The 25,421-nt window shown below is 43.9% G+C and overlaps 1 protein-coding gene across 7 annotated transcripts in view; it reads right to left on the bottom strand.

Annotated features, from left to right (window-relative positions):
- The window catches only part of LVRN (laeverin), an 88,028-nt gene extending 68,186 nt beyond the window's left edge, over positions 1–19,842 (bottom strand). For all 7 annotated transcript variants that reach the window (XR_012374178.1, XR_003205917.2, XR_012374177.1 and 4 more), the window contains exons 1-2: positions 18,946–19,842; positions 1,471–1,613 (exon numbers count right to left, since the gene is read on the bottom strand). Coding sequence is in view for 3 of the 7 variants with exons in the window: in XM_025860864.2 (XP_025716649.1) it covers positions 1,471–1,613; positions 18,946–19,643 (841 nt within the window). In the remaining 4 variants the exon portion in view is untranslated. The remainder of the gene's footprint in view (positions 1–1,470; positions 1,614–18,945) is intronic.
- Positions 19,843–25,421: the final 5,579 nt, after the last annotated feature.

The raw sequence follows: 25,421 nt of genomic DNA, 5'->3' as shown, positions 1-25,421 counted from the left end.
ATATGAAGCGAAATAAGTCCAAGAAAGACAAATACCATATGATTTCACTGATGTGTGAAATTTAAAAGGCAAAACACATGAACAAACCAACCAACAAACAAAAAAACTGGAAACTCATAAATACAGAGAATAAAATGGTGGTTGCCAAGTGGAAAGGGGCCTGGGGAGGTGGGCAAAATGGGTGAAGGAGATTAACAGCTAAAGTGGGGAGGGGCGCCTGGGTGGCCCAGTCAGTTGAGCATCTGATTCTTGGGTTCCACTCAGGTCATGATCTCAGGGTGGTAAGATCGAACCCTGCTTCGGACTCCATGCTCAGCGTAGAGTCTACTTGAGATTCTCCCTCTCCCTCTGCCCCTCCCCCTGCTAGCTCTCTCTCCCTCTCTCTCTCTCTCTCAAAATAAATAATCTTTGAAAAAAGATCAATGCCCCAGGGATACAATGTACAGCAGAGAAGATGGTGACTACACTTATCATGGTGAACCGTGCATAATGTCACCTAATTGTCGAATCACCACGACGTACCTCTGAAACTCACGTAATCTTGTATGTCCGCTATACTTCAGTTAAAAACATACAAAGAAACGACATTAGGAAGATCTAGGGACAGCACCTTTGCTCTGAATCGGTATCCTGAATAATACTGACGGAGGGCCAAATCCATGGGCACATACGTGAGGCCCACGACACACCTCTTCTCTTTTCCATCCACTTCTACTGTTTCCTAGACCAGTCCAGCTCTCACAACACTTCATCTAGAGCCTCCCAGGCCCCCAGGAGGTCAAGGAAGGGCAATTTGGCCATTGTAAGGTTTCAGCAAAGTCTCCAGTGGAGGCAGGCTGGGTCTTTAAAGCTGAGGGCCGGGTATCTGATATGAATCAGGCTGGCATACGTTAACAGGGAGTGGTGGGGACCAGAGCAGGCCGGGGGGGGGGGCCCATCTGCAGGGGACAGCCTCTCACGAGCTCTAACTATTGCTGTCACGAAGGAGCTGCGTGCTTCGTGTTCTTACATCTTCTGTTTACAAGGAAGTAAAAATCTTGATTTTTATGAGAAATCTCTGGATCTTTTAAAGTTCAATCAGAAGAAAAAAACGTGTGAGCCAAATGAAACACATCTGGGCACCAGATTCAGACTAAGTCTGCTAGCTTGTTATCACTAATGATCAATATTGAAGGCCAAACTAACGGGCAGACAGGCTGCCAAGGAATAAGAACAACGTGGTGTCCCCAGCTTCCAAAGCAAAAAGAATCTGGATTTACCATCTCCAAGATGCTGGTGCTGATACAGACCCCAGGTGACTGCTCTCCCTAATTATAATACACTGCCAATACATGGCCTCGAAAAGCTATTGATATCAAAGGTATTACAGAGTTAAATATATATGCATACACATATATATGTCTGTATATACACACACACATATGTATCATTAATATACATGCATATATGAGGACAGGAAATATTACTTACCTAGTTTTGGCATGTTGGAAAGGGCCACATAACTTGGGTGATGAATAATTGTAATATTAAAAGTTGCCTTTAGAGCTGGCTCATCAAAACAAGGAAACACACTCCTGGCAAATGTGGGTTCCATCTGAGACGCTAACAGGGCCCTGCAATACAGTTTTGGGAAAAATCTATTTTTATTTCAAATTAGGGGAAACAAGAAAAAATATGGAGGGATGATGGCTTATAATTATATTCAGGAAGGAGCTAGAATATTTCCCCTCATCTTCCTCGCTGCCCTTCCAGTTAAAACACACACAGTTTAGTTCTCACCACACCTTGGAATTCTTGTAAGACCTAAAATACAAAAGACCTATTTAATTTTTGACCACAAAATACTATTTACTTCATTACATCATATGCCTATAAAACCCTCTGCAAACAAAATAGGGACAAATATAGCAAATATGCAATGACAGGCTTTTGAGAAGCAAGTTATTTTTTCAAACTAGGATTACTTTTTGGGGACTGGACTATTGTTCTCATCCGGCATCAAAATGCAAGCAATGTTTACTGGAGAATTTCTACATCTTTATCTTTTTCTCACATGGTCCCTCTTCTTCATGGTTGAAAACTTAGAAGAGGTTTTATTCTGCACCCGCTGGGGGTAAATGATCTAAGTACACGCCAAATGAAAAAAAAAAAACTACTTTCATTTACATATGGGTAGATTTATCAAATCCCTACGGCTCCTTCCCCGATCTCCATGGAAAAATACAAAGAGTGACATTACCCCACAGTGCACTGGCGATTTAGGGGAAAAGTTTAGGGACAAGGGTGCCCTAGGCAAACGAGGAGATTGTCAGGTTCATCCCCTGTAAACACGGCCGACATCTGACAAGAGATGGGTGCTCGCTAACAACTTTCTTCCCAAATAAACCTGTGGTCTCATTAAGACTCAGTGACCTGGGACCCTGATTTGGGATGACAACTGTGGATGCTAATTCTTTTTTTTTTTCTCCTAAGGTCCTGAGACTTAACGTCCCTAATGCGTTTACCCTTGTTTCAGGCCCAGGTTTTAAATAAAAAACAAGGGAATTCAACAGGGTGTGAAAGAGTATGGCCCCTGCATTATCACCACCCACCTCCACCACGATAAGGCCCCCACTCACATGAAAATTCACACGCAACAGTCCACACGCTCAAAAGCCTCTCAAAGTCAGCCAACTTGAAGTGCTCATAACCTCGCTGTGACAAAACCGTAATTTTCAACAAGCCTGTTCTGCCCCATATGCTTCTTCCCACTTAACTTTGCCCTTGCTTCCACAGGCTGGAAGGCGGCCCGTGAACTCTGACATCCGTGAACTCTGACCTCAGCCACTTTGGCTGCAAGACTCTGCTCCATCTCCGGCTAGCTGAGCAAGCCTGAACAACCTGCCACACGAGTTCTTGCTGAGCCTCTGATTCCCCACCCGGAAAGGAATGGTACCATCAACCTTTTCTTGCTGTTTGAACTTTCACCTGATTAGTAACTGAATTTTTCAATAAACCACCTATGAATTCTCCTATATGCCTTTCAATCTCCCAGATTGCTCTCCATATAGATGAACTGTAAAAGAGTTCAAGGAGGGATAAGTTACGGGGTAGGGGTGGAGGGTTGGAACATTGACAATTACAACTGCATTTAGACAGGTCTCAGAGGTCACGGTTGACCGCAAGCTGAATATGAACCACATTTGTCTTCCTAATAAAGATCAAACTACCAGAAGTAGGGGTCACGTGTTTTCTCTTCAGTACCATTTATAATATTTGGCAAAAACATGCGTTCATAACAATTGAATAAGTATTTTCTCAGCTTTGGAGGGACTACAAAATAAAGGCAGCTTGATCTAATACAGATAAAAGAACACGAAGTATTTTTACAGTGTCTGTTGCCCCGGCTATTTGTTTTGTAGTATCGGTTGCTATCTTTAGAAGACAGGTGATGAAGGAGAGAAGAGTCAAACAGTTGACAATATAGTGGAAAGAATATTGAGCAGGGAGGGGCACCCGGGTGGCTCAGTCAGTTAAGAGTCTGCCTTCGGCTCGGGTCATGAACCCAGCGTCCTGGGATCGAGTCCCGCATCGGGCTCCCCGCTCAGCAGGGAGTCTGCTTCCCCCTCTCCCTCTGTCTACCGCTCCCCCTGCCTGTGATCGCTCGCTCTCTCTGACAAATAACTAAAATAAAATAAAAAGAAAGTAAACCCCTCTTCACTGCCACGACTTCACAAAGCATACGAATCTCAAGGAAGTTGCCAGGTGAGAAGGAGAGAAAATCAGACTCTTCAGGCAATTGGGAAAATTGTACGCTCGTCAAAAGAGGCTACTCTACTTCTGAAACTAATAATACATTATATGTTAATTAGTTGATTTTAAATTTTAAAAAGCGGGGGCGGGGGAGCTACAGGTTTCCAAAAGGCTAAGAGATGCCCACTTAGAGAGTCACCACTTTAACAAACCAAATACCCAGCAAGTGCCTTCCCATTCCATGATTCGGGCCTCTGGAGAAGTGAAATAAAAGAAACTCTTGGATCTTGCTCAACTATTTCCCTCCCTGGTTTTCTACGAACAAACAAAACGGGAAAGATCCCTACAACACACAGCCTTGCTGACTCGCAGGCTTACCTACCAGGTCAGGACCAGCCAGCAGCATACACGACCTGGTTATGTCACATCTGGGAACTGAAGGGCGGTACTTGTTCCCTGCTGTCTCTGCTTTGGACTCAAGCAACCCTGTAAGGATATCCTGACCTCAGAAAAAAGAACCATCCACCCTCTCCTGCCCTCAAAGCTCACTGAAACCTGCTATTACAGTGCCTGGAAGTCTGGGTTGAGAGCGGTCAGCTGGGGAGGGAGTTAATTTGGGAGAGTTTGTCTCGTAGGGGCTCGGGATTTCAAAGCCACTTTCCTGCCCTCTGGTACAGCCAGAGAATCCTGGACTCGCCACGTTTCTGGGCCGGAGGAGGTCTTTGGGGTCAAGACCACGTGATGTCCTTGGGGGATCCATCTCCTGCCACGTAAGAAACATCCACTCACTAAGGTGTTTCATTCCCAAGTACTGTATGGACACCATACGCTAGAGCCTACAGCTCTAGCTCACAAGTGCTGAGTAACATAACTGGCCAAGGGTTAAGTAAGACCTGAAAGTGGTCCCCCTGAGTTGTTTTTGCACAACGACACACTCAGAAATTAAAATGTTTAGTAAAGACGGATGTTACACTACAGGTCTGTGGTTCAAGGCTTGGCCCATGAATTATGTTTGTTTATTACTTGTGTAACAGGATCTTAAAACTGAAGTTTCCACCAGGCAACAAGACATAATAGAGGTACAATTCCAGAGAAAGGTGCCAAACCATGTTATGAAGATTTTTGAAGGAGATGGCCTCGAGGAGCCACGGGCCCTTGTTGGGCTTCTCAGCTCCATCAGAGATATATGAAAGGGGGCGCCTGGGTGGTCTGTTAAGCATCTGCTTTCGGCTCAGGTTATGACCCCAGGGTCCTGGGATGGGGTCCTGCATCGGGCTCTCTGCTCAGTGGGGAGCCTGCTTCTCCCTCTCCCTCTGCCCCTCCCCCCTCTGCTTGTGTACTCTCTCTTTCAAATAAATAAATAAATAAAATCTTTAAAAAAAAAAAAGCGGGAAGGAAGGTCAGGGGATGGAGACGAGATGAGAGGAGAGATTTCTCAGCGTGGGAGGGGTATAGTTTAGCAAAGCCCTCTTGATCTCAGGGTGCTGGGAACCCCTAACTAGGGTGAGCTAGACGGGGAGAAGATCCCACAGAGAGCAGAGAGCGTTTCCTGAGGCTGAGAGACTTGGAGGCTGGTCCCCAGCGTCCGTGTGGGAAAGCTGACATTGACCCTGGTCAGAGTCTAACTCCTACCAGGTGGGACTCTGAAAGGCAGGAGACTGACAGCTTTGGAGGCAGAGCCATAAGAAGGCTGCTACTGTCTTAGGACCCACGTCAGCCCCAGGTCAGGAATACATGAGTGTTCCTTGGGAGAGCTGTGGGCCCTGAGACATGGAGTGAGCCCGTACAGGACTGACTTGGGTTCTATCCAATGGGGCCACCTGCAGGAAGCTGGAGATGCACTACTGCATGTCTGGGGGTGGGGCCGAGGAAAAAGTCACTAATGACCATCAGAACAGAGAAATACAGAAAGCAGCCGACAGGCGCAAGGAAATCCTAGGAGAAAGGGAAACAGTGAGAAGACCTGTACCTCTGAAACAAATAATACATTATATGTTTAAAAAAAAGAAGAAGAAGATGGCAGGAGGGGAAGAATGAAGGGGGGAAATCGGAGGGGGAGACGAACCATGAGAGACGATGGACTCTGAGAAACACACTGAGGGTTCTAGAGGGGAGGGGGGTGGGGGGATGGGTTAGCCTGGTGATGGGTATTAAAGAGGGCACGTTCTGCGTGGAGCACTGGGTGTTATGTACAAACAATGAATCATGGAACACTGCATCAAAAACTAATGATGTAATGTATGGTGATTAACATAACATAATAATAAAAAAAATTTAAAAAAAAGGAAATGACATCTTGAGGGGAAAAGGTATGTACTAAGCCAGAGTCAGACCAAATGGCAAGAGTATTGGCTCAGGTAAGAAGTGCCCTCCACGTCACCACCTCTCCCCAACTCCCCCCATCCCATGGGACCCGGTCGGGGTGCAACAGCAGCTCTCAAGATGGAAGGTGGGGGGACGGCGACGAGAACCATGAGGTGGAGAAATGGAAACATCACTGCCCCTTACCCCGGAGCCCACCCCAGCTCTGGGAAGTGAGCGTGGAGCGAGAGAAAGGGAGATTTCACAGTAAATTAAGTCACGGGTTTTAGTAGGACACAGGACTGGATTCCCTAATTTTTGCATCTGGACAGTGTTTGTGACTTCGTGGACATAGATCATCTGTCACCAAAGAATGAGCGGTAAATTATGGGCTGCTAGAGTATTTATGCAGGAGCAGGAAAGATGATCTCAGAGACTAAATTGTAAAAGGGACAGTGGGAGAAACACAGTTGCATTTTTACTGAACTGTGAGGTGTGCTTTTTCAATATGCTGGTTACACTTGTTTTCAAAAGATACAAGATCTCAATCTTTGATGAGCAAAACCATCCCCTAGAGAAGACGGCTCAGCCACATGAAGCATGTGGGGTCAACACCTCTATAGGATAATGAAATGATCTTTTCTTTGCATCACCAGCGACATCATGTACTTGGCATTGGAATTCACTGCTTGTTTTGATACTTCTAAATTCTTTCCTAATAATTGCTCAACTTTCTCTCTTGTGTGTCATACCCTGAGGACTGTGCCAGATTTCCTAGCATAAACAGCAACTGGAAGGAAGTCTTTTTCAATTCTCTGTTCACTCTTTCTACACCTGCACACACTGACTGGTTTTGCTCATACGGTTCTCCCCTTAATTTGTCCCTGATAAAGATCCTAATTTTCTCCAGCCATGTCACACTAGTGAGCCCACCCTCATCCCTTGATGACCCTATTCTCATTTCTCTGAATACCTCCCTATTCTGTCTTATATTTTATTAAGGACATGGCATGATCAGAAAAGCAAGACGTATTCCTAGAGGACCCTGTGAACAAGAATGGGATTATACATTCTTTCACTGAATTTCAAAAGTGGAAGAAAACTTAGAGAGTTCCACCATCTTAATTTATAGATGTGAAAGCTGGTACCCTGGGAATTTATACAAATGGGGAGACAAGGAAGTGGTTGGGGTAGTATCAGAACCAGGGCTCCAGCTCCCCAGCCTGTGGTCCTTCCCAGCTCTCTTTCCTGGGGTCCTTTTATGTGCTTTGTAGAACATACTGTAATACAAACTACAAGCAAACTAAGATATGAAGAAGACTGAGGATTAGCTTTAGTTAATAACATTGCCAACTCTAGAGATGATCAGACTTCTGTTTTCCACCCTGATGGGGTAACATAGGCTAGAATGAGCCCTCTGTTGAAGACAACTAAAAACTCCTATAAAATATATGGAACTGTTTTCAGACATGATAACAGGAAGCACAGGACTGTGATTCCCGAGAGAAGAGAAGCTAATGAGGTGAACTCTACAATCACCTTGTCTACCTGGAAGCAATTTCTCAACTGCAGCACAGGGAACGAGAACAGAAACGGAATTCAGTGGTCTCACTGAGTAGAGGAGACTATGATTGATGCCTGGAGAGACCTAGATAGCTAAAATCTGCAGGGCAGAAATCCAGAAATCTGCACAGAATCCGCCCCCCCAACCCCCCATCCCCAGGCTGAGTCTTTGGTCAAATATTAATCTGCACTTTAGGAGGTCAAGCAAAGAAATGCTGTTGGGGGAAAGAACAGCTACCACGGAAGGGAAAACTGAACAATTTCTAGAGCTCACACAGTGCTAGGAATTGTTCAAATTCCCACAAGCCAGAGTACAGAAATCTCCAGAATAAATGGATTTTTCAACAGAGACCAGGAAGGTAATGCCTGAGCAATGAGCTAAAGTAGCCCTAGAGTAAAGGTGACTTTCGATCCACTCTCAAAGGACTTAAATACAAGCCATGGGAGATCAAACAAGGATTGAGAAGGCCACCAAATAACTTATGTACCTATCTAAAAAAGACAGCATTCATTAAAGCCACATAACAAAATATGCCATTCAGCAACATAAACTTTGAAATGTCAGGCACTCAATAAAAAATGAGAAAATGCCCAAATATTTGGAAACTAAATAGCACAGTTGTAAATAACCCATGAATCAAAGAAGAAATCAAAAGGGAAGCTATAAAGTACATTGAACTGAACGAAAATTTTAAAAACAACATGACATTTTTTGTGGCATGCCACTAATTCAGTAGTTAGTGGAAAATTTATACCACTAAACACCTATGTAGAGAAGAAAAATACCTTAAATTGATCCTTAAATTGATTACCTTGCACCCACCTGAAGAAAACAGAAACAGAAAAAGGGCACCTGGATGGCTCAGTCGGTTGAGCATCTGACTCTTGATTTTGGTTCAGGTCATGATCTCAGGGTTGTGAGACTGAACCCTGCATGGTGCTCTGAGCTCAGCGAGGAGTCTGCTTGTGGATTGTCTCCCTCCCTCTCCCTCTGGCCCTCCCCCTTTGAGCACTCTCTCTCTCTCTCTCTCTCTCTCTCTCTAAAATAAATAAATAAATCTTAAAAAAAGAAAATAGAGGGGTGCCTGGGTGACTCAGTTAAGAGTCTGCCCTCGGCTCATGTCATGATCCCAGGGTCCTGGGATCAAGCCCCACATCAGGCTCCCTGCTCAGGCAGGAAGCCTGCTTCTCTCTCTCCCACTCCCCCTGCTTGTGTTCCTGCTCTCACTCTCTCTCTCTGTGTCAAATAAATAAATAAAATCTTTTTAAAAAATAGAAAAAGAAAAGGAAAGGAAGCCCAAAGTAAGAAGAAGAAAGGAAATGATAAAGAATAATATATAAAGCATTGAAGTGAAAAACAACAGAGAAAACCATTGAAACAAAAAATTGGTTTTACATGAAGATTAATAAAGTATATAAATCTCAAGGCACACTTATCAAACTTACTGTCTGTCAGAAGTGGAAGAGACCTTGGAGGACCCCACCCTTTTAACTTAAAAAAGCTGAGGACCCTGGAGTACATGCAATTGGTTAGACAATTAGTGAGTGGCAGAGGCCAACACAATACTGAAGGAGAAGAACAAACTTGGAAGATTGAAACTACCTGCCTTCAACACTTACTATAAAGCTATGGTAATCAAGAGATATCAGAACCAGGGCTTAAGTTCCCAAAAGAGAGAAGACACAAATGACCAATGTCAAGAATGAGACAGATGACATCACTACAGATTCTACAGATATTAAAATAAAGGAATATTTTGGAAAACACTAACTACACTTAAATTTGACAACTTTGATTAAATGGACAAATTCCTTGAAAGACCCAAACTCTTAAAGCTTGCTCATGAAGAAACAGATAACCAAAATAGCCCTTTATTCATTAAAGAGATTTAATCTGTAGTTAAAAACCATCCCACAAAAAAAGTCCAGGCCCATGTGGTTTCATTAGTGAAAGTCAACCAAGAATTTAAGGAAGAATTAATGCCAATTCCATATAAATTCTTCCAAAAAATTAAAGAAGAAAAACCTCTAAATTTATTATTTGAAGCCAGTGTTACTCTGATACCAAAACAAGACAAAGAAAAAGAAAATCCATGAACATGGATACAAAAATTAAAAACAAAATTTTAGTAAATCAAATGCAACAAAACATAAAAAGGATAATACATCAAGACCAAGTGGGATTTATCTTTCAAATGCAATGATAATTTATCATTAGAAAATCAATCAATGTAATTTACCATATCAACAGACTGAAAAAGAAAAACCATATGATCATCTCAATAGATGCAGAAAAAGCATTTGGCAAAACCTGGCATCCAATCCGATAAAAATTCTCAGAAAATTAAAAACCAGAAGGGAACTTCCTCAATTTGATAGAGGGCTTCTACAACAGGGAGGAGGAGGAGGGAGGGGGGAGGGGAGAGGAGAAAAAAGAGAGTAGGAAGAGGAAAAAGAAGAAAAACTAAAGGAAAAAAGTCATAATTAACGGTGCAAGACTGAATGCTTTCACCTTAAGAACAAAACAAGGATATCTGCACCTAACCACTTTTACCCAACATTGTAATAGATGCTCTAGACATGGAAGTAAGGCAAGGAAAAGCAATAAAAGGCACCTGAAGTAAACAAAGAAGTAAAACTGTCTTTATTTGAGACAGTATGATCACTTATGTAGAAAATCTATGGAACTGTCAGTTTAGCTAAGCTATGTTCATGGATTGGCAGAACATAGTGAAGAAAGGCAGAAAAGAAGTAGAAGACAGAAATAGGAAAAAAGAACAATGGCAATAAATAGAAAACAATAATACACATGATAAATACTAATTCAAGTATATCAATACTAAGATAAGAAATGAAAGAGGAGTCATTGGTACAGATCCCATGGACATTAAAAGGATAATAAGGAGTACTATGAACTACTCTATGCTCACAATATCTAGACTATTGATAGTCTAGATAAAATGGACCAATTCCTTAAAAGACATAATCTGCCAAAAACAAAAAGCAGAGAACACATTCTGTGAGGACAGCACTACCCTCAAACCAAAACCAGACAAAGACATTACAAAAAAATAAAAAAGAAAGAAAACTATTGACGAGTATCTCCCAAGAACACAGATGCAAAACTTCTCAACATAATATTAGCAAATCAAATCTAACAATGTATAAAAAGAATTGTACACCACAAGCAACTGGGACTTATCTCAGGTATACAAGACTGGTTCAACATTTGAAAATTAATTAATGTGGGCACCTGGGTGGCTCAGTTGGTTGGGCGACTGCCTTCGGCTCGGGTCATGATCCTGGAGTCCCGGGATCGAGTCCCGCGTCGGGCTCCCTGCTCAGCGGGGAGTCTGCTTCTCCCTCTGACCCTCTTCCCTCTCGTGCTCTCTATCTCTCATTCTCTCTCTCTCTCTAATAAATAAATAAAATCTTTAAAAAAAAAGAAAATTAATTAATGTAATCCATCACATTAAAAGACTAAGAGAAATCACATAATCTTAAAAATAGATGTAGAAAAAGCATTTGCCAAAAATCCGATATTCATTTATGATAAAAACTCTCAGTAAAATAGGAATAGAGGGGAGCTTCCTCATCCTGATAAAGACTATGAAAAATCTACAGCTAACTTCATACTTAATGGTGAGAACTGAAAGCTTTCCCACTAAGGTCAGGTATAAGTGAGGATGTCCCGTCCCACCATCAAGAAAAGGAAATACACGATGTATAGATTGTGAAGAAACAAAACACTCTTTAGTCACAGATGACATGATTGTCTATTTAGAAAATCCAAAACAACTGACCAAAAAACTCCTGGAACTAATAAGCAATTATAGCAAGGTAGCACTCTACAAGACTAATATACAAAATCCAATTGCTGGGGTACCTGGGTGGCTTGATAGGAGTCATATTATCAAGATATCAGTTCTTCCCTGGATAAAGAAGATGTGGTATATATACACAATGGAATATTATGCAGCCATCAAAAGGAATGAGATCTTGCCATTTGCAACGATGTGGATGGACCTGGAGGGTGTTATGCTGAGTGAAATAAGTCAATCAGAGAAAGACATGTATCACATGACCTCACTGATATGAGGAATTCTTAATCTCAGGAAACAAACTGAGTGTTACTGGAGTGGTTGGGGGTGGGAGGGATGGGATGGCTGGGTGATAGACATTGGGGAGGGTATGTGCTACGGTGAGCGCTGTGAATTGTGCAAGACTGTTGAATCACAGATCTGTACTTCTGAAACAAATAACGCAACATATTTTAAGAAAAAAGGAAAAGAAGAAGATAACAGGAGAGGAAGAAAAGGGGAGTATGTCAGAGGGGGAGACGAACCATGAGAGATGATGGACTCTGAAAAACAAACTGAGGGTTCTAGAGGGGAGGGGGGTAGGGGGATGGGTTAGCCTGGTGATGGGTATTGAGGAGGGCACGTTCTGCATGGAGCACTGGGTGTTATGAACAAACAATGAATCATGGAACACTGCATCAAAAACTAATGATGTAATATATGGTGATTAACATAACAATAAAAAATTAAAAAAATAAATAAATAAAAAAAAAAGATATCAGTTCTTCCCAACTTGGTCTGTAAATTCAATGCAATCCCAATAAAAAATCCCAGCAAGTTAAGTTCATGGATATCAACAAACCAATTCTAAAGTTTATATGGAGAGACAAAAGACCCAGAATAGCCAACACAATACTGAAGGAGAAGAACAAACTTGGAAGATTGACACCACCTGCCTTCAAAACTTACTATAAAGCTATGGTAATCAAGAGAGTGTGATACTGGGGAAAGAATAGACCAACAGATCAATGGAACAGAGTAGAGAGTCCAGAAAAAGACCCATACAAACACAGCCAACTGATCTTTACAAAGGAACAAAGGCAATGCAATGGAGTAATGATAGTCTCTTCAACAAACATTGCTGGAACTACTAGATATCTGCATGCAAAAAATTGAACCTAGACACAAACCTTATACCCTTCACAAAAATTAACTCATAATGGGTCAAATTAACTCACAATGGGTCACTTTAAAATGTAAAATTCAAAAATATAAAACTCCTACTAGATAACATAGGAGAAAACCTAAATGACCTTGAGTATGGTGAGGTCCTTTTAGATACTACACCAAAGACATGATCCATGACAGAAATAATTGATAAAGTGGACTTCTTTAAAACTGAAAACTTTTGCTCTGCAACAAACAGTATAAAAAGAATGAAAAGACAAGCCACAGACTGGGAGAAAATATTTGCAAAAGACATATCTGATAGAGGACAGTTATCCAAAATATACAAAGAACTCTTAAAATTCAGCAATAAGAAAACAAACAACTCAATTAAAAAATGGGCTAAAAACCTCAACTGACAACTCTCCAGAGAAATTATACAGATGGCAAATGAGCATATTAAAAAGGGCTCCACATCATATGTCATCAGAGAAATGCAAATTAAAACAACGAGATAAAACTGCACACCTATTAGAATGGCCAAAATCCACAGAACACTGACAACACCAAATGCTGGTGAGGATGTGGAGCAACAGGAACTCTTGTACGTTGTTCGTGGGAATACAAAATGGTACAGCCACTTTGAAAGTCAGTTTTGTGGTTTCTTACAAAACAAAACATATTCTTACCATATGACTCAGCAATTATGCTCTTTTGATATTTACCTAAAGAAGCTAAAAGTTTATGTCTACACAAGAACCTGCACAAAGAGTTTAGAGCAGCTAATTATGAAACATAATTGTCGAAACTTGGAAGCAACTAAGATGTTTTTCAGTAGGGGAATGGATAAATAAAGTATGGTAATCCAGAGAATGGGATATTATTCAGTGATGAAAAGAAATGAACTATCAAGACATGAAATGATATGAAAGAATCTTAAATGCATATTACCAAGCGAAAGAAGCCAGATCTGAAAGGGCTATGTACATATAGCATGATTCCAAATATAAGACATTCTAGAAAAGGCAAAACCATGGAGACAAGAAGATCAATGATTGGGACAAGGGATGAATCAGCAAATAACAGGATTTTTAGGTCAGTTAAAATACTCTGTATGCTATTATAATGATAGATACATGTCAATATATGTTTGTCCAAAAATATAGAATGTACAACACCAAGAGTGAACCATAGGGTAAACTATGGACTTTTGGGTGATCACGGTGTGTCAAGAGAAGTTCATCTTCTGTTAAAAAAATGTATCATTCTGATGAGCGATGTTCATAATGGGCAATACCATGCATGTGCAGGTACAGGGGCTAAATGGGAAATGCATGTACCACCCTCTAACTTTTTGTAAACCTAAAACTGCTCTACAACAGTCCTTTTAAGAAAGCATTCTTAGACATGATACCAAAAGCATGGTCTATTTTAAAAATTGATAAATTGGAAAAAAATCAAAAATAAATTAAAAATTGATAAACTGGACCTCATTAAAATTAAAAACTTTGCCCCCCAAAAGACCTTACTAAGAGCATGAAAAAAACAAGCTACAAACCAGGAGAACCTATTTGTAAACCATATGTCTCACAAAAGTTTCCGATCCAACATATATAATGAACTCTCAGGACTCAACAGTAAAAAAAAAAAAAAAAGAACAATTCAATTAGAAAACGGGCAAAAGACATGAGGAGGCATTTCATCAAAGGTGATATACAGATGCCAAACAAGCATAAGAACATGTTGAACATCATTAGCTGTTAGAAAAATGCAAATTAAGTGCAGGCCAGCGGTTCAATGGATAACACTGTGACTATGGAACAGAAAAATGCAAATTAAGACCACAATGAGATATCACTATATGCAAATCATAACAGCTAAAATAGAAAACAGTGGTAAAAGCAAATGGTGGCTAAGATGCAGACAACTATCATTCATACATTGTTGGTGGGAATGTAAAATGGTACACTTTGAGAAACAAGTTAGCAGTTTCTTAAAAACTGAACAAGAAACCACCATATGACCCACCAGTTATACTCCTGGGCATTTATTCCAGAAGAATAAAAACTCATATTCAACCAAAAACTCATACACAATTGCTCCTGGAAGCTTTATTTGTAATAGACAAAAACAAAACAACCAAATGTCCCCATTTAACAGCAACTTGCCACTTCCCGCTCCTAGCAACCAACATTCTACTTTCTATTTCTGAATTTAACTACTCCAGGTAGTAAATACAATGTCCTCAAAGTTCATCTGTGTTGTAGCATGTGTCAGAACGTCTTTTTTTTTTTTTTTAAGGTACGCTCCACGCCCAGCATGGAGCCCAACCTAGGGCTTGAACTCATAACCCTGAGATTAAGACCTGAGCTGAGATCAAGAGCCGGTCACCTAACTGACTGAGCCACCCAGGTGCCCCAGAACATCCTTCCTTTTTAAGGCTGAATAATATTCCCATGTATATAATAAGCCACATTGTATTTATCCACTCATCCATCCATGAGCATGTGTTGCTTCCATCTTGTGTCTGTTATGACTATGAACATGAGTGTGTTGATCTGGAATTTTTGAAGGTGTGCCCCAGGACTCTGTTTGTTTGATAAACTCCTCTGGGGATTCTCATATACATCAAAGGTTTATGAACCACTACTCGAATTCAGGATTTCCCCAAGAATAGATGGAGGATTTGGGGTAGCTCTCAGACACACTACTATAAAGATCTGACTCACATATGAGAAAGTCAGTCTTCTTCAAATTTTACGAATCTTTCTGGTAAGGTCAAGAGAAGTTCTTAGTTTGGTGTTATTTATCTTGAACACCGGATTCTAATTTCTCTTTTTAACAAAGAGAGAGCAGCCCTCAGATTCAGAGCCTTGGGAGCCTTCAGTGGACAATTGTAACAGGTGAACTTAATAACATCGCTTTTTTCATCATGTTTGTGACTCTACAGCACCATGACTATAAGTTCTATGATTTGATATAGAGTTGCTTTTTAATAAACCTACTTAATATTTTTTAAAGATTTTATTTATTTATTTGAGAGAGAATGAGAGAGAGCACGAGAGGGAAGAGGGTCAGAGGGAGAAGCAGACTCCCTGCTGAGCAGGGAGCCCGATGTGGGACTCGATCCCGGGACTCCAGGATCATGACCTGAGCCAAAGGCAGTCGCTTAACCAACTGAGCCACCCAGGAGCCCAATCTACTTAATATTTTTAAGTTGAGTGATATTTTTTAGCAAAAAAATATGGCGAGGGGTATGTGAATATGGCAAAACCCGGAAGAGTGATGCACCAGAGAATGAAGTCTGGGAAATACTGCTCTCAGACACATTAACATTTGGATTGTGCTCTCAGCTTTCTACACGTGGAACAAGAGAAGCAGACATTGACATACAGACGCACACGTCCAAAGCATCCAGTAGATGTCTCCTCTGTGGCAGAAATGGGATGGCACCTGCCAAGTGGAGAAAGGCAGAGAACATTCGGGAAGCATCCCCAGCAACCTCTGAAGCTAGAAAATCGGTAACCTAAGCCTTAAAAGTGTGAGACAGTGACACTCTTTGGGTTTTCTGGAATGATTTTCTTTTTCTTTTGCCTTGGTGTTGAGTAAAATTATTTAAAAGCTGTAGCCTGTCCAGACTGTGAGAAGGGGTCAAAGAAGAGAAGTAAACACATTCCGACTGTTGGCAGCCAGCATCGGAGACATCCCAAGAGGAATGTGCACTCAGTGGGCAGTTGCTCCCCAGTTGGGATCTTCTTTGGAGGCTCACATTTCCATGTTTCGATAGTAAGAGGCTGCTCCTGACCATCACACCCTGAGCTGATAAGAGCAGCGGCCACCGCATAGGTTCTGTGCCAGATACTGTCCTGGCTGGCTTCTCATGAATTTTCACAACACTCTAACGGGTGACACTTAGGTCTCTTCCATGAACGAGGCAACCAGCTCAGAGATGTGGAGAGCCTGACTCAAGTCGCACAGCTCAAACTCAGGCCTGGCGGGCTTCCAAAATCGGCTTCACCGCACTCATCATGTTATCCAACTTCTCTGTGACCTTGGCTTCAAGCTCAACTGGAGGTTTCTTCCCTTTGTGGTTTCCAAAGGAGAGACGCAGAGGAGCAATTTCCAAGTTAACAGCTCCTCTAAGATGCCACAAGTCGGGAACTCTAAGTTGGTCTATGAACATCTGGGGGACTTTATTAGGATTTTTGCTTTTTGGAACTTTAATGTTCTCAAAGTACAGTTTCTAGTTACCCCTGGAGTTGGCAACACAATAGAAAAATGGAAAGGGATTTTCATTTCCCATATTTGCGAGGGCAGTCTATCCAGGCCACGGCCTCATTAAGAAGAAGGACGAGATGGGTTAGCAAATGATTTACTGAATTCACAGCAGAAAACACTCTGAGGCACGTGCAGTGTCCTTTTCTTCCCCCCGAAAAATCTTGCACTCTGAACCACCCGCACAGTAATTGCAAAAGGTTTCCTATGCCCTTAAATCTGGTAACATATCATCCTAATGAGAAAATTTCCAAAGCTATTTTTCAAGCCTTGGTGCATTTTTGAAAGAAAAAAAAAAAGCCCAAGCATATAGTCCTTAAAAATAAAAGTTACAGATTACACACCCACTGAGGCAGCTTATTAAACTTACTTCCAAAGCCCAGAAGTTTTTTGAAAATTATGCAGGAGATGATTTAAGGGGTAATTGAGTAGGTTCCTTTCCCTCAGAGAACATCTGAGAACATTTTCTCTAATAATAAAAGGCAAAGTATATGCAGTCGTGTAAACCGCAGATGCTCCACCAGCAGGTGAGCATTTGAAGAAAGAACTTTTAGGTATCTTCCACATACACCATTTCCCCGGGGTGCTCGCCTGAGGTCAGTAACGTGGTTCCAGATCGTGGAAAGAGGCAATTCTTGAGCTGGAAACATTCCGTGTGGAAAGCATTATCCCAAACGAGTGTAAAGAGAACACATGCATGCTACGTGAGCTTGCAAACCCAGAGGGGAGGTCTCTTGTCACCGCTGTTGTTGTTGTTATTATTTTCTTCCCAGGGAAGGAATCCCGAAAGCGCCGGCTCCCCCATACTCGGCAGAGCCATTCAAAAGCTTGGGAGGGGTCGGCGAAGCTGTGGCTCGTTCACAAAAGGAGACTCGGTCCCCAGGCAGGGGATGGGAGGGGATGAATTAAAGGGGATTCTTCAGTTTGGGGGAAACTCAGCAAAAAGGAAAAAAAGAAAACTATGAGAATTGCACCGACGTGAGTCTCTTTGTTGCAAGAGCAGCAGCTACAGAGCGAGGAAGAAAGAGAGAGAGAGCAGGGAGCTGGGCGCGGAGGCGCGCTTGGGGAGGGAACCTCGGGAACCTCGGCGCACAAGAGTGCGACCGCCCCAAGCTTCTCCAGCGTTCATACCCAGAAACCACCCAGTGATCTTAAAGCGCACATCCTGATCCTTCGGTCGAGGGTGGGGAATTTGCAATTTCGAACAAGCTCCCAGATTGACAGCTACTGCCAGTCCGCGCGCGGACCAAACTTTGAGTAGCAAGGGATTTGCTCACGGGGGTGAAGCCATCCTGGATTAGAGCAAAAGGGGGGAGGGCTTTCTGAAGACAATGGTAAGCTTCTGGGGATAGCAGCAACCTTAAAAGGGTAAGGACAGAAACAAACTGGATAGGCTGGGACGGTGCTAAAAATTGACCAGCGGGAGGACCGCGGTCTGGTAGCCTCTATTTACAAGCAGGGTTTGTTTTTTGTTTTTTTTTTTTTACTTTTTAAAAAATTTTTTATTATGTTATGTTAATCATCATACATTGCATCATTAGTTTTTGATGTAGTGTTCCATGATTCATTGTTTGCGTGTAACACCCTGTGCTCCATGCAGAACGTTCCCTCTTTAATACCCATCACCAGGCTAACCCATCCCCCCACCCCCTCCTCCTCCCCCTCTAGAACCCTCAGTTTGTTTCTCAGAGTCCATCGTCTCTCATGGTTCGTCTCCCCCTCCAATACCCCCCCCTTCATTTTTCCCTTCCTACTATTTTTTTTTAACATAAAATGTATTCTTTGTTTCAGGGGTACAGGTCTGTGATTTCTTCAGTCTTACACAATTCACAGCGCTCACCACAGCACATACCCTTCCCAATGTCTATCACGCAGCCACCCCATCCCTCCCGCCCCCCACCACTCCAGCAACCCTGTTTGTTAATCTCAGGAAACAAACAAGCAGGGTTTCTGGAGGGAAGGGGAGGAAGGGGGCGCTCGCCTTTCGGCTCTACAAGAAAGCGTCGCGAGGGATGGGGGCTTTGGGGGCACGCGCCCCTGGACGCAGGTAGGCGGCCAGGGGACGCGGGCGCGGGGGCGGAGGGGAGCCGGGCCGGCCTGCCCTTACCTGCGCTCCCCCTGGTCCGTGTAGACGTTGAAGAAGAGTCCCTCCCTGAGATCCTGGTACACCAGGCCGGAGAAGCTGAGCTGCAGCTCATACCGGCCCCCGGGCTGCAGAGCGCCGCCGAGCTCCAGCACCAGGTACTGCGTGTCGAACGCGACCCACACGTCGTCCACCGGCACGCGGCCCGCCGTGCGGTCCCCGGTGCCGGAGGAGAGAGGACCCCGCACCTCGGCGCTCTCACACTCCAGGAAGAGGCTGTGCAGCAGCAGCCGCGCGGTGGCCACGGTGCAGCGCACCGTGATGTTCACGCGGCCGGTGAAGGTCAACGTCGGAGCCCAGGACTCGTTCGGCCGCAGCCGGGGCCACAGCTCCAGCTCGTAGTGCAGTGGCACGAGCCAAGGCGGCAGGCGCAGCTGGTCCCAGGGTCCCGGAGGGCGCCCGTTGCCCGGGGTGGTCGTCCCCGCCGGCTCACGGGTGGGGCGGGTGTGCCCGGTGGGCCGCGGCTCCTCCTGCGTGCTGGGCCGGGAGGTCGCGGCGCCCGGGACTCCGCGGTGGAGAAGCTCCGACGGCGGGACTCGCGCGCAGCGGCCGTACAGGGCGGCGAGCACGGCCAGCGCCAGCAGGAGCGCGGCCGCCAGCCCGGCCAGCAGCACGACGACCGCGCGGCTCACGTAGAAGCCGGAGCTGGAAGGGGGACCCATGGCTGGGCCCGGGGCGAGGGCGACTCGAGAGCCGGAAGGCGGCGGCGGCGGTAGCTCCAACCTTGACCCGGGTGCTCAGTGACGGGGACCCCGGCTCTTGCTCTCTGTCTCGGCCCTCCTCCACCTCTTCTTCCTCCTCCTCCTCCTCCTCCCCCAGAAGCTTGGGAGACAGGAGCGAGCGGTTGGGACCACGGCTTCCCCCTCCCAGCTAATCAGATGCAGGTCCCTGCCTACCCACCCCCGCCCAGCCAGAGCCCGGGGAAGAGGCGGATCCCGCGCACCGCCGCGCGCGCCCCTTCGGGTCCGAAGGGAAAGCCCTAGCAGAAGAGGCTTCCAGCGTCGACGCGGGAAGGGGACCGTCGGGCCAAACTCGAACTTGGGACACTTCGGACGAGGATGTTTGGATTAATGAGATTTGTTGGGTGCGCCCCGGCGCGCTTTCCAGTATCGGAAAGGAGACGAGCGCAGGACACACTCCGGCTCCTCGACTGCAGGGTGGTCTGCGAATAGCACACCTGCTGGCCGCTACCCGGGGATGCGAGTGCTGGGGGGTGAGGTGAGGGGGCTTAGGGATCCGGGCTTCCGGAGACGCGCTCTGAGATTACCCTCGGGGGGGACATCCGCGCCATCAGAACTAACTCCCCGAGCGCGATCGTTGGGCCCTAAATTCGCCACCTGAATCAGCTCGGGACTCACGCAGCCCGGGCGGGCGAGTGCAACGATGGCAACCAGGTCAGGGGTCCCGGAGCGTTTCGGAGCTTGGGAAGTGGGCCTGGAGGAGTGGCCGACAGAAAGGCAGGGAGAAGTTCCTCTGCGGCTCCGGGGTAGAGAGGGGGCGCCCCCGCGAAAGGGAATGTTCTGCTTTCAAAACCGGCTCGTTTAAGGCAACAGTCGTGGGGCCAGCCATTCCTCCGTTCAGAAACGGCCGGGCCGGGAGTCCCAGGCGGTGCCCCAGTCGGTGGGATCTTTGGCATGCTGGGCATCTGTTTGCTATTTAGCGGGTGCTCCAGGGAGAGTTCCCGGCCTGTGAGCCGAGCTCCGAGTCTGCTCGCACGCACTCGCGTGCATTGGGAATGGGGTTGCAAGGACGCAGGAGGCGCTGGGGAAGAGGAGAGAGCGGTTAGAGAGATTCACTTGCTGGCCGAAGACTTATTTGAGCGTACCCCGTCTTTAGACTTTCTGAAGGAAGAGGATTTTTCCATCTCGGCCAGAAAACTGTCTTGGCTTTCCTGCTTTGAAGTGTAGGTCCCACCCACTGAGGAAACCCTTCCACCTGAGTTCAGAGATAGGGTAAACCAAGGTGATTCTCCTGGGGTATGTGACCTTCCCGGCTCCTCCACATGAAATTAATCACATTAAAAATAAACCTCCGGAACAGGACGGGGAGGAAGGAGGAGACTTGACACCCAGCTGATGGCCGTGCTGTAACCTGTGGACCAGTCTCCTGATTACAGGTTTGATTTGCTTTTTTCAGAAATGGAACGATCGTGTTTAAGAATAATTATGGCCACCTGCATCACTCCCAGAAGATCCTGGGTAGAGCGGAGGGAGAAAAAGCTCCTTCTGTTTCCCCCACTGCAAGTCAGGCTGCCAGCACTATGAGCCACTGAGCTAGCAGGAGCTTCAAGGTTTAGGTTATTGTGAGATGAGGATTCTCACAGATGCAGAGCTCATTCATTATCGTCCTTACCGCCCAATGGCCAATTTCTTGAAGGATTCCAGACTTCCCAAGGAAAGGTTAAAGAAAGAAAAGGAGTCCCTAACAGAGTTACTTCAAATTCATATTAGAGGGGTCCCTCCCCTCGATTTTATATAAAAAAACTCTACTGAAACGTGTACAAGCAGACACAAGCTTTTAATTCCATTTGTCTGATATCATTAGACAAGTAGAAATTGGCTACCGCAGAGAAAGATTCAAAGTAATAAAATGACACCAAATGATGCAGCAATTTAAATGTTATTTAAAGGGAAAATATTTCTGATAAATTGTTAAGTCACTCAAAAGTTGCTTAATAATACACTCGCTGAATCATGTTTATGTTCATTTAAAAGGAACTGGAAAATACTATTACATGAAATTTTTGACATTTCAGTGAAAGACTAGTTCTGGGAAATAGATCAGTTGCCAGGAAAACATTCACTAAAAGTTTTTTTTTTTTTTAATTTCTTAATGAGATGCTCAGAAAATCCACTTACTATTTAGACCAGGTAGAGCAGTGATTCTCAACCGGAGGTCCTTTTGGTGACTCTTCTCCCCTGGACATTTGCCAATGTAGGGAGACTTTTGGTTGTCACAGTTTTGTGGGGGGGGGGGGGTTGCTACTGGTATCTAGTGAGTAAAGACCAAAGATACTGCTAAACATCCTACAGTGCACAAGACAGCCCCCTACGACAAAGGAGTATCTTGCCCAGAATGTCGTCATTTCTGCTGTCCAAGAACCCTAAACTAAAGCAATGATCTAAGGCTTTATATGCTACCCAAGTGGGACTTGGCCTTTGTGCCTTTGCACTTATTTCCTTTTGTTGTTGGTGCTTATGTTTTGGCGTGTCTATTATTCTTCCGTCTTTATATCTTGGTACTTACTATTAACTTCTGTAATACTTTATTATTCCCCTTGGGCCATATGATTAATTTTCTTTTCTTTTTCTTCATTTACTTTGAAAATTTAAATTTTTTTGAATGGGTGATATATTCATAAGGACCAAAAATAAAAACTGTATGGAAATTTATGTTGAGATATCTAGCTTCCACTGCTTTCATAGTTAATAATTTTTAATAGTTGTGTGTGTGTGTGTGTGTGTATCCTGTGTTTCCTTATGCAAATCAAGCAAATACAATTACTCTTGTATTTCTCCCCTTTCTTATGTAAAAAATAGTGTACTAAAACACCCTCCTGCCCCTTGCATTTTCATTTAATAGTATATTCTGTGTATCTTTCCATATCAGTCCACAGAGATCTTTCACAGTCTTATCTACAGCTGCATTGTATGGATACACCATTGCAAAGATTGGGTTATTTGGAAGGATTCACCAGACTCCACAGGGTATCTTCACATAGGCTTTTATTTAAAGGAAAAGAATATGGTGCAGCAAGAAAAAGAGAATACAGGCAAGTATTGGAGGTCAGAGAGACATCTCCTGTGCCAACTCCCTAAGGCCCTTATTTGCATAAATAGGGGTCGTGCTGTGTCACCAGCCTAAACTGCCAACATCTCTGAGAAGAATCTTGTTTGCAGGAAGGAGCTCAAGGAGCTCAAAGGAGAAGCTCTTAGAGAACTCCCTTAAATAATCAAGACAGGTTTGTCAGACCCATAAACCTAGTTGACAACTATCAGTAAAGAAATTAACCCTATGGGGTCTCCAGGGAGAATTTCATACTTCAGTCAGCACATCATAAATTAATCAAGAGTCAAAAATTGAATATCCAGAAGTAAGGCAGAGTAAGGAGCACTGAAAATCCTCTCCTCCGTGAAAGCAACGTGAACACTGAAAAAATTGTCAGAATTAACTATTTCAGAACTCTGGAAAATAACCAAAATCTTGGAGCAATCCAGGGAGTCTTTGTTCAAAAAAATAATAGCCAAATCTCAGTTAAAAAGAAAAAAAAACGAGCTTTATGACATTTTAACTTGCTTTATTCTCACTTCCTCCTTCTCAGCTCTGCAGTTGCCTTAAAAATCAACGGCCTAGGGGCGCCTGAGTGGCTCAGTTGGTTAAGCAACTGCCTTTGGCTCAGGTCATGATCCGGGGGTCCTGGGATCGAGCTCCAAGCCCTGTCCTGCTCCACGGGGAGCCTGCTTCTCCCTCTCCCTCGCCTGCAGCTCCCCCTGCTTGTGCTCTCTCTCTCTCTCTCTATCAAATAAATAAATAAAAATTTAAAAAAAAATCAACAGCATGCTATCATGGTGCAAACCAGTATCCTGGCAGCCACTGGAAGGAGCATAAAGTCCCTTTAAAGCCTCATTCTCAGTGAATTGTCATTGTTTGAACTACCTGGTTGATTCCCTGGAAGACTCCCCTCTCAAGACTATCTTTATTTGACTTGATTTCACAGTTCAGCCTGGGTGAACAGCCTTTCCTCAGGAGGACTGGTTGAAAATAACAGGCAATTGTTTAATATTGCATCTGCCTGGGGTGGGCAAACATTTGAGGCAAACATTAAGCTCATCAGAAAGTTTAAAAGGAAGAGCTCCGGAATTAGATATCTATAGGGGGCTTTGAAAAGCTCCAACATATTCCTGAAAATCTAAAAGGCCATATGCATTCTGTGGGCTATGCATAGGACTAAGGCTGCATTGCATGGGAAAACAAACAAACAAACAAACAAGAAAGCCCTAAGCACATCTAGCTTATCTTGAGACATTGCTCAAGCTGGTATCAAGCCCAAGACAGAGTTGTCAACTGCCTGGTTAAGTGTTGAAGGGATAACTCAACACCCACACAGAGCCCCTTGGCAAAAACTGGGAGATTCAGGTATTCAAGGGAATCTCTGTCTAACCATTAGCTGACCACTAAGCTAACTGAGCGAGGACATAAGTGGCCACCAAAACAAAAACAAAAACAAAAAACGGACTTTACTGAAATAGTTCAGAAAATTCTCTAAGCAAACAAATGACAACAATCAGCAACAACAAACCCTGAAGGAGCAAGAGATCTTAGACTTGTCACATTATTTAAAATGTCATGTTCCCAACAACAACAAAAATTATGAGACATGCAAAGAAACAGAAATGTATGCCCATACACAGAGAAAAGTCATCAACAGAAAATGTCCCTGAGGACTTTCAAACATTGGGCTTACTAGACACAGATTTTATTTATTTATTTATTTATTTTTAAAGATTTTATTTATTTATTTGAGAGAGAGAGAATGAGAGATAGAGAGCACGAGAGGGAAGAGGGTCAGAGGGAGAAGCAGACGCCCCGCCGAGCAGGGAGCCCGACGCGGGACTCGATCCCGGGACTCCAGGATCATGACCTGAGCCGAAGGCAGTCGCTTAACCAACTGAGCCAGCCAGGCGCCCTAGACAAAGATTTTAAATCAGCTATTTTAAATATGTTAAATGAACCAAAGGAAACCATGTCTAAAGAGTTAAAGTATGGGAGGAATATCTCATCAAATTAAAAAAAATCGATAAAAAGATTAAGTTCTAGAAAAAGAATCAAATAGAAATCCTGGAGCTGAGAGTACATTAACTGAAATGGGATGCTGAGAGTAGGGATGGGGGTATTTGGACAAAGAGAAAGCTGAGAATTTCAAACCATCAGTTCCCTCTGACTCTTCTTTACCAGCAGAAGCCACCCTCTACTCTGAGGAAACAGCCTCTTCTGGCAGAAACACTTCTCTGCCTCATCTGGAGCAGTTGCTTTGTAGAGGGATACTTATTCTCCAGGCTTCACGCACCCCCTTCTAACTGCCTCCAGGCTGAAAATGAGACTCTAAAATAGCCCAGACAAAGAGGTGCTCTATTCCTTCTCCAGGAAGACAGCCTACACACCGAGGATCTTTTGGTTTTGTATCAGCAGAAGCCTGGGGAGCATATATGGGACTAGATTCTAAGGGGGTTACACCAAATATAAGATTGAATCAGGTCACATTTATGTTCTCATTGAAGACTTCATGTTTAATACGTTAGCTTGAAGATCTGGATTGGAATTAATTGGATCCTAAACTCAGCAGTAGCCTACAGCCAGTGAGCCTGACGTACCAGAATTAGAGTAGTGGTTTCAACCCTGGCTGCACATTAGAGTCACCTCAAAGTTTTCAAAGTAATGAT

Source organism: Callorhinus ursinus, unplaced genomic scaffold (genome assembly GCF_003265705.2).
Source record: "Callorhinus ursinus isolate GAN/ISIS: 27379988/994484 unplaced genomic scaffold, GSC_fseal_2.0 scaffold30, whole genome shotgun sequence".
In the NCBI taxonomy this organism is placed as follows: Eukaryota; Metazoa; Chordata; class Mammalia; order Carnivora; family Otariidae; genus Callorhinus; species Callorhinus ursinus.
Note: the sequence above shows the minus strand (reverse complement) of the source record. Positions and strands in the feature narration are given on the sequence as shown.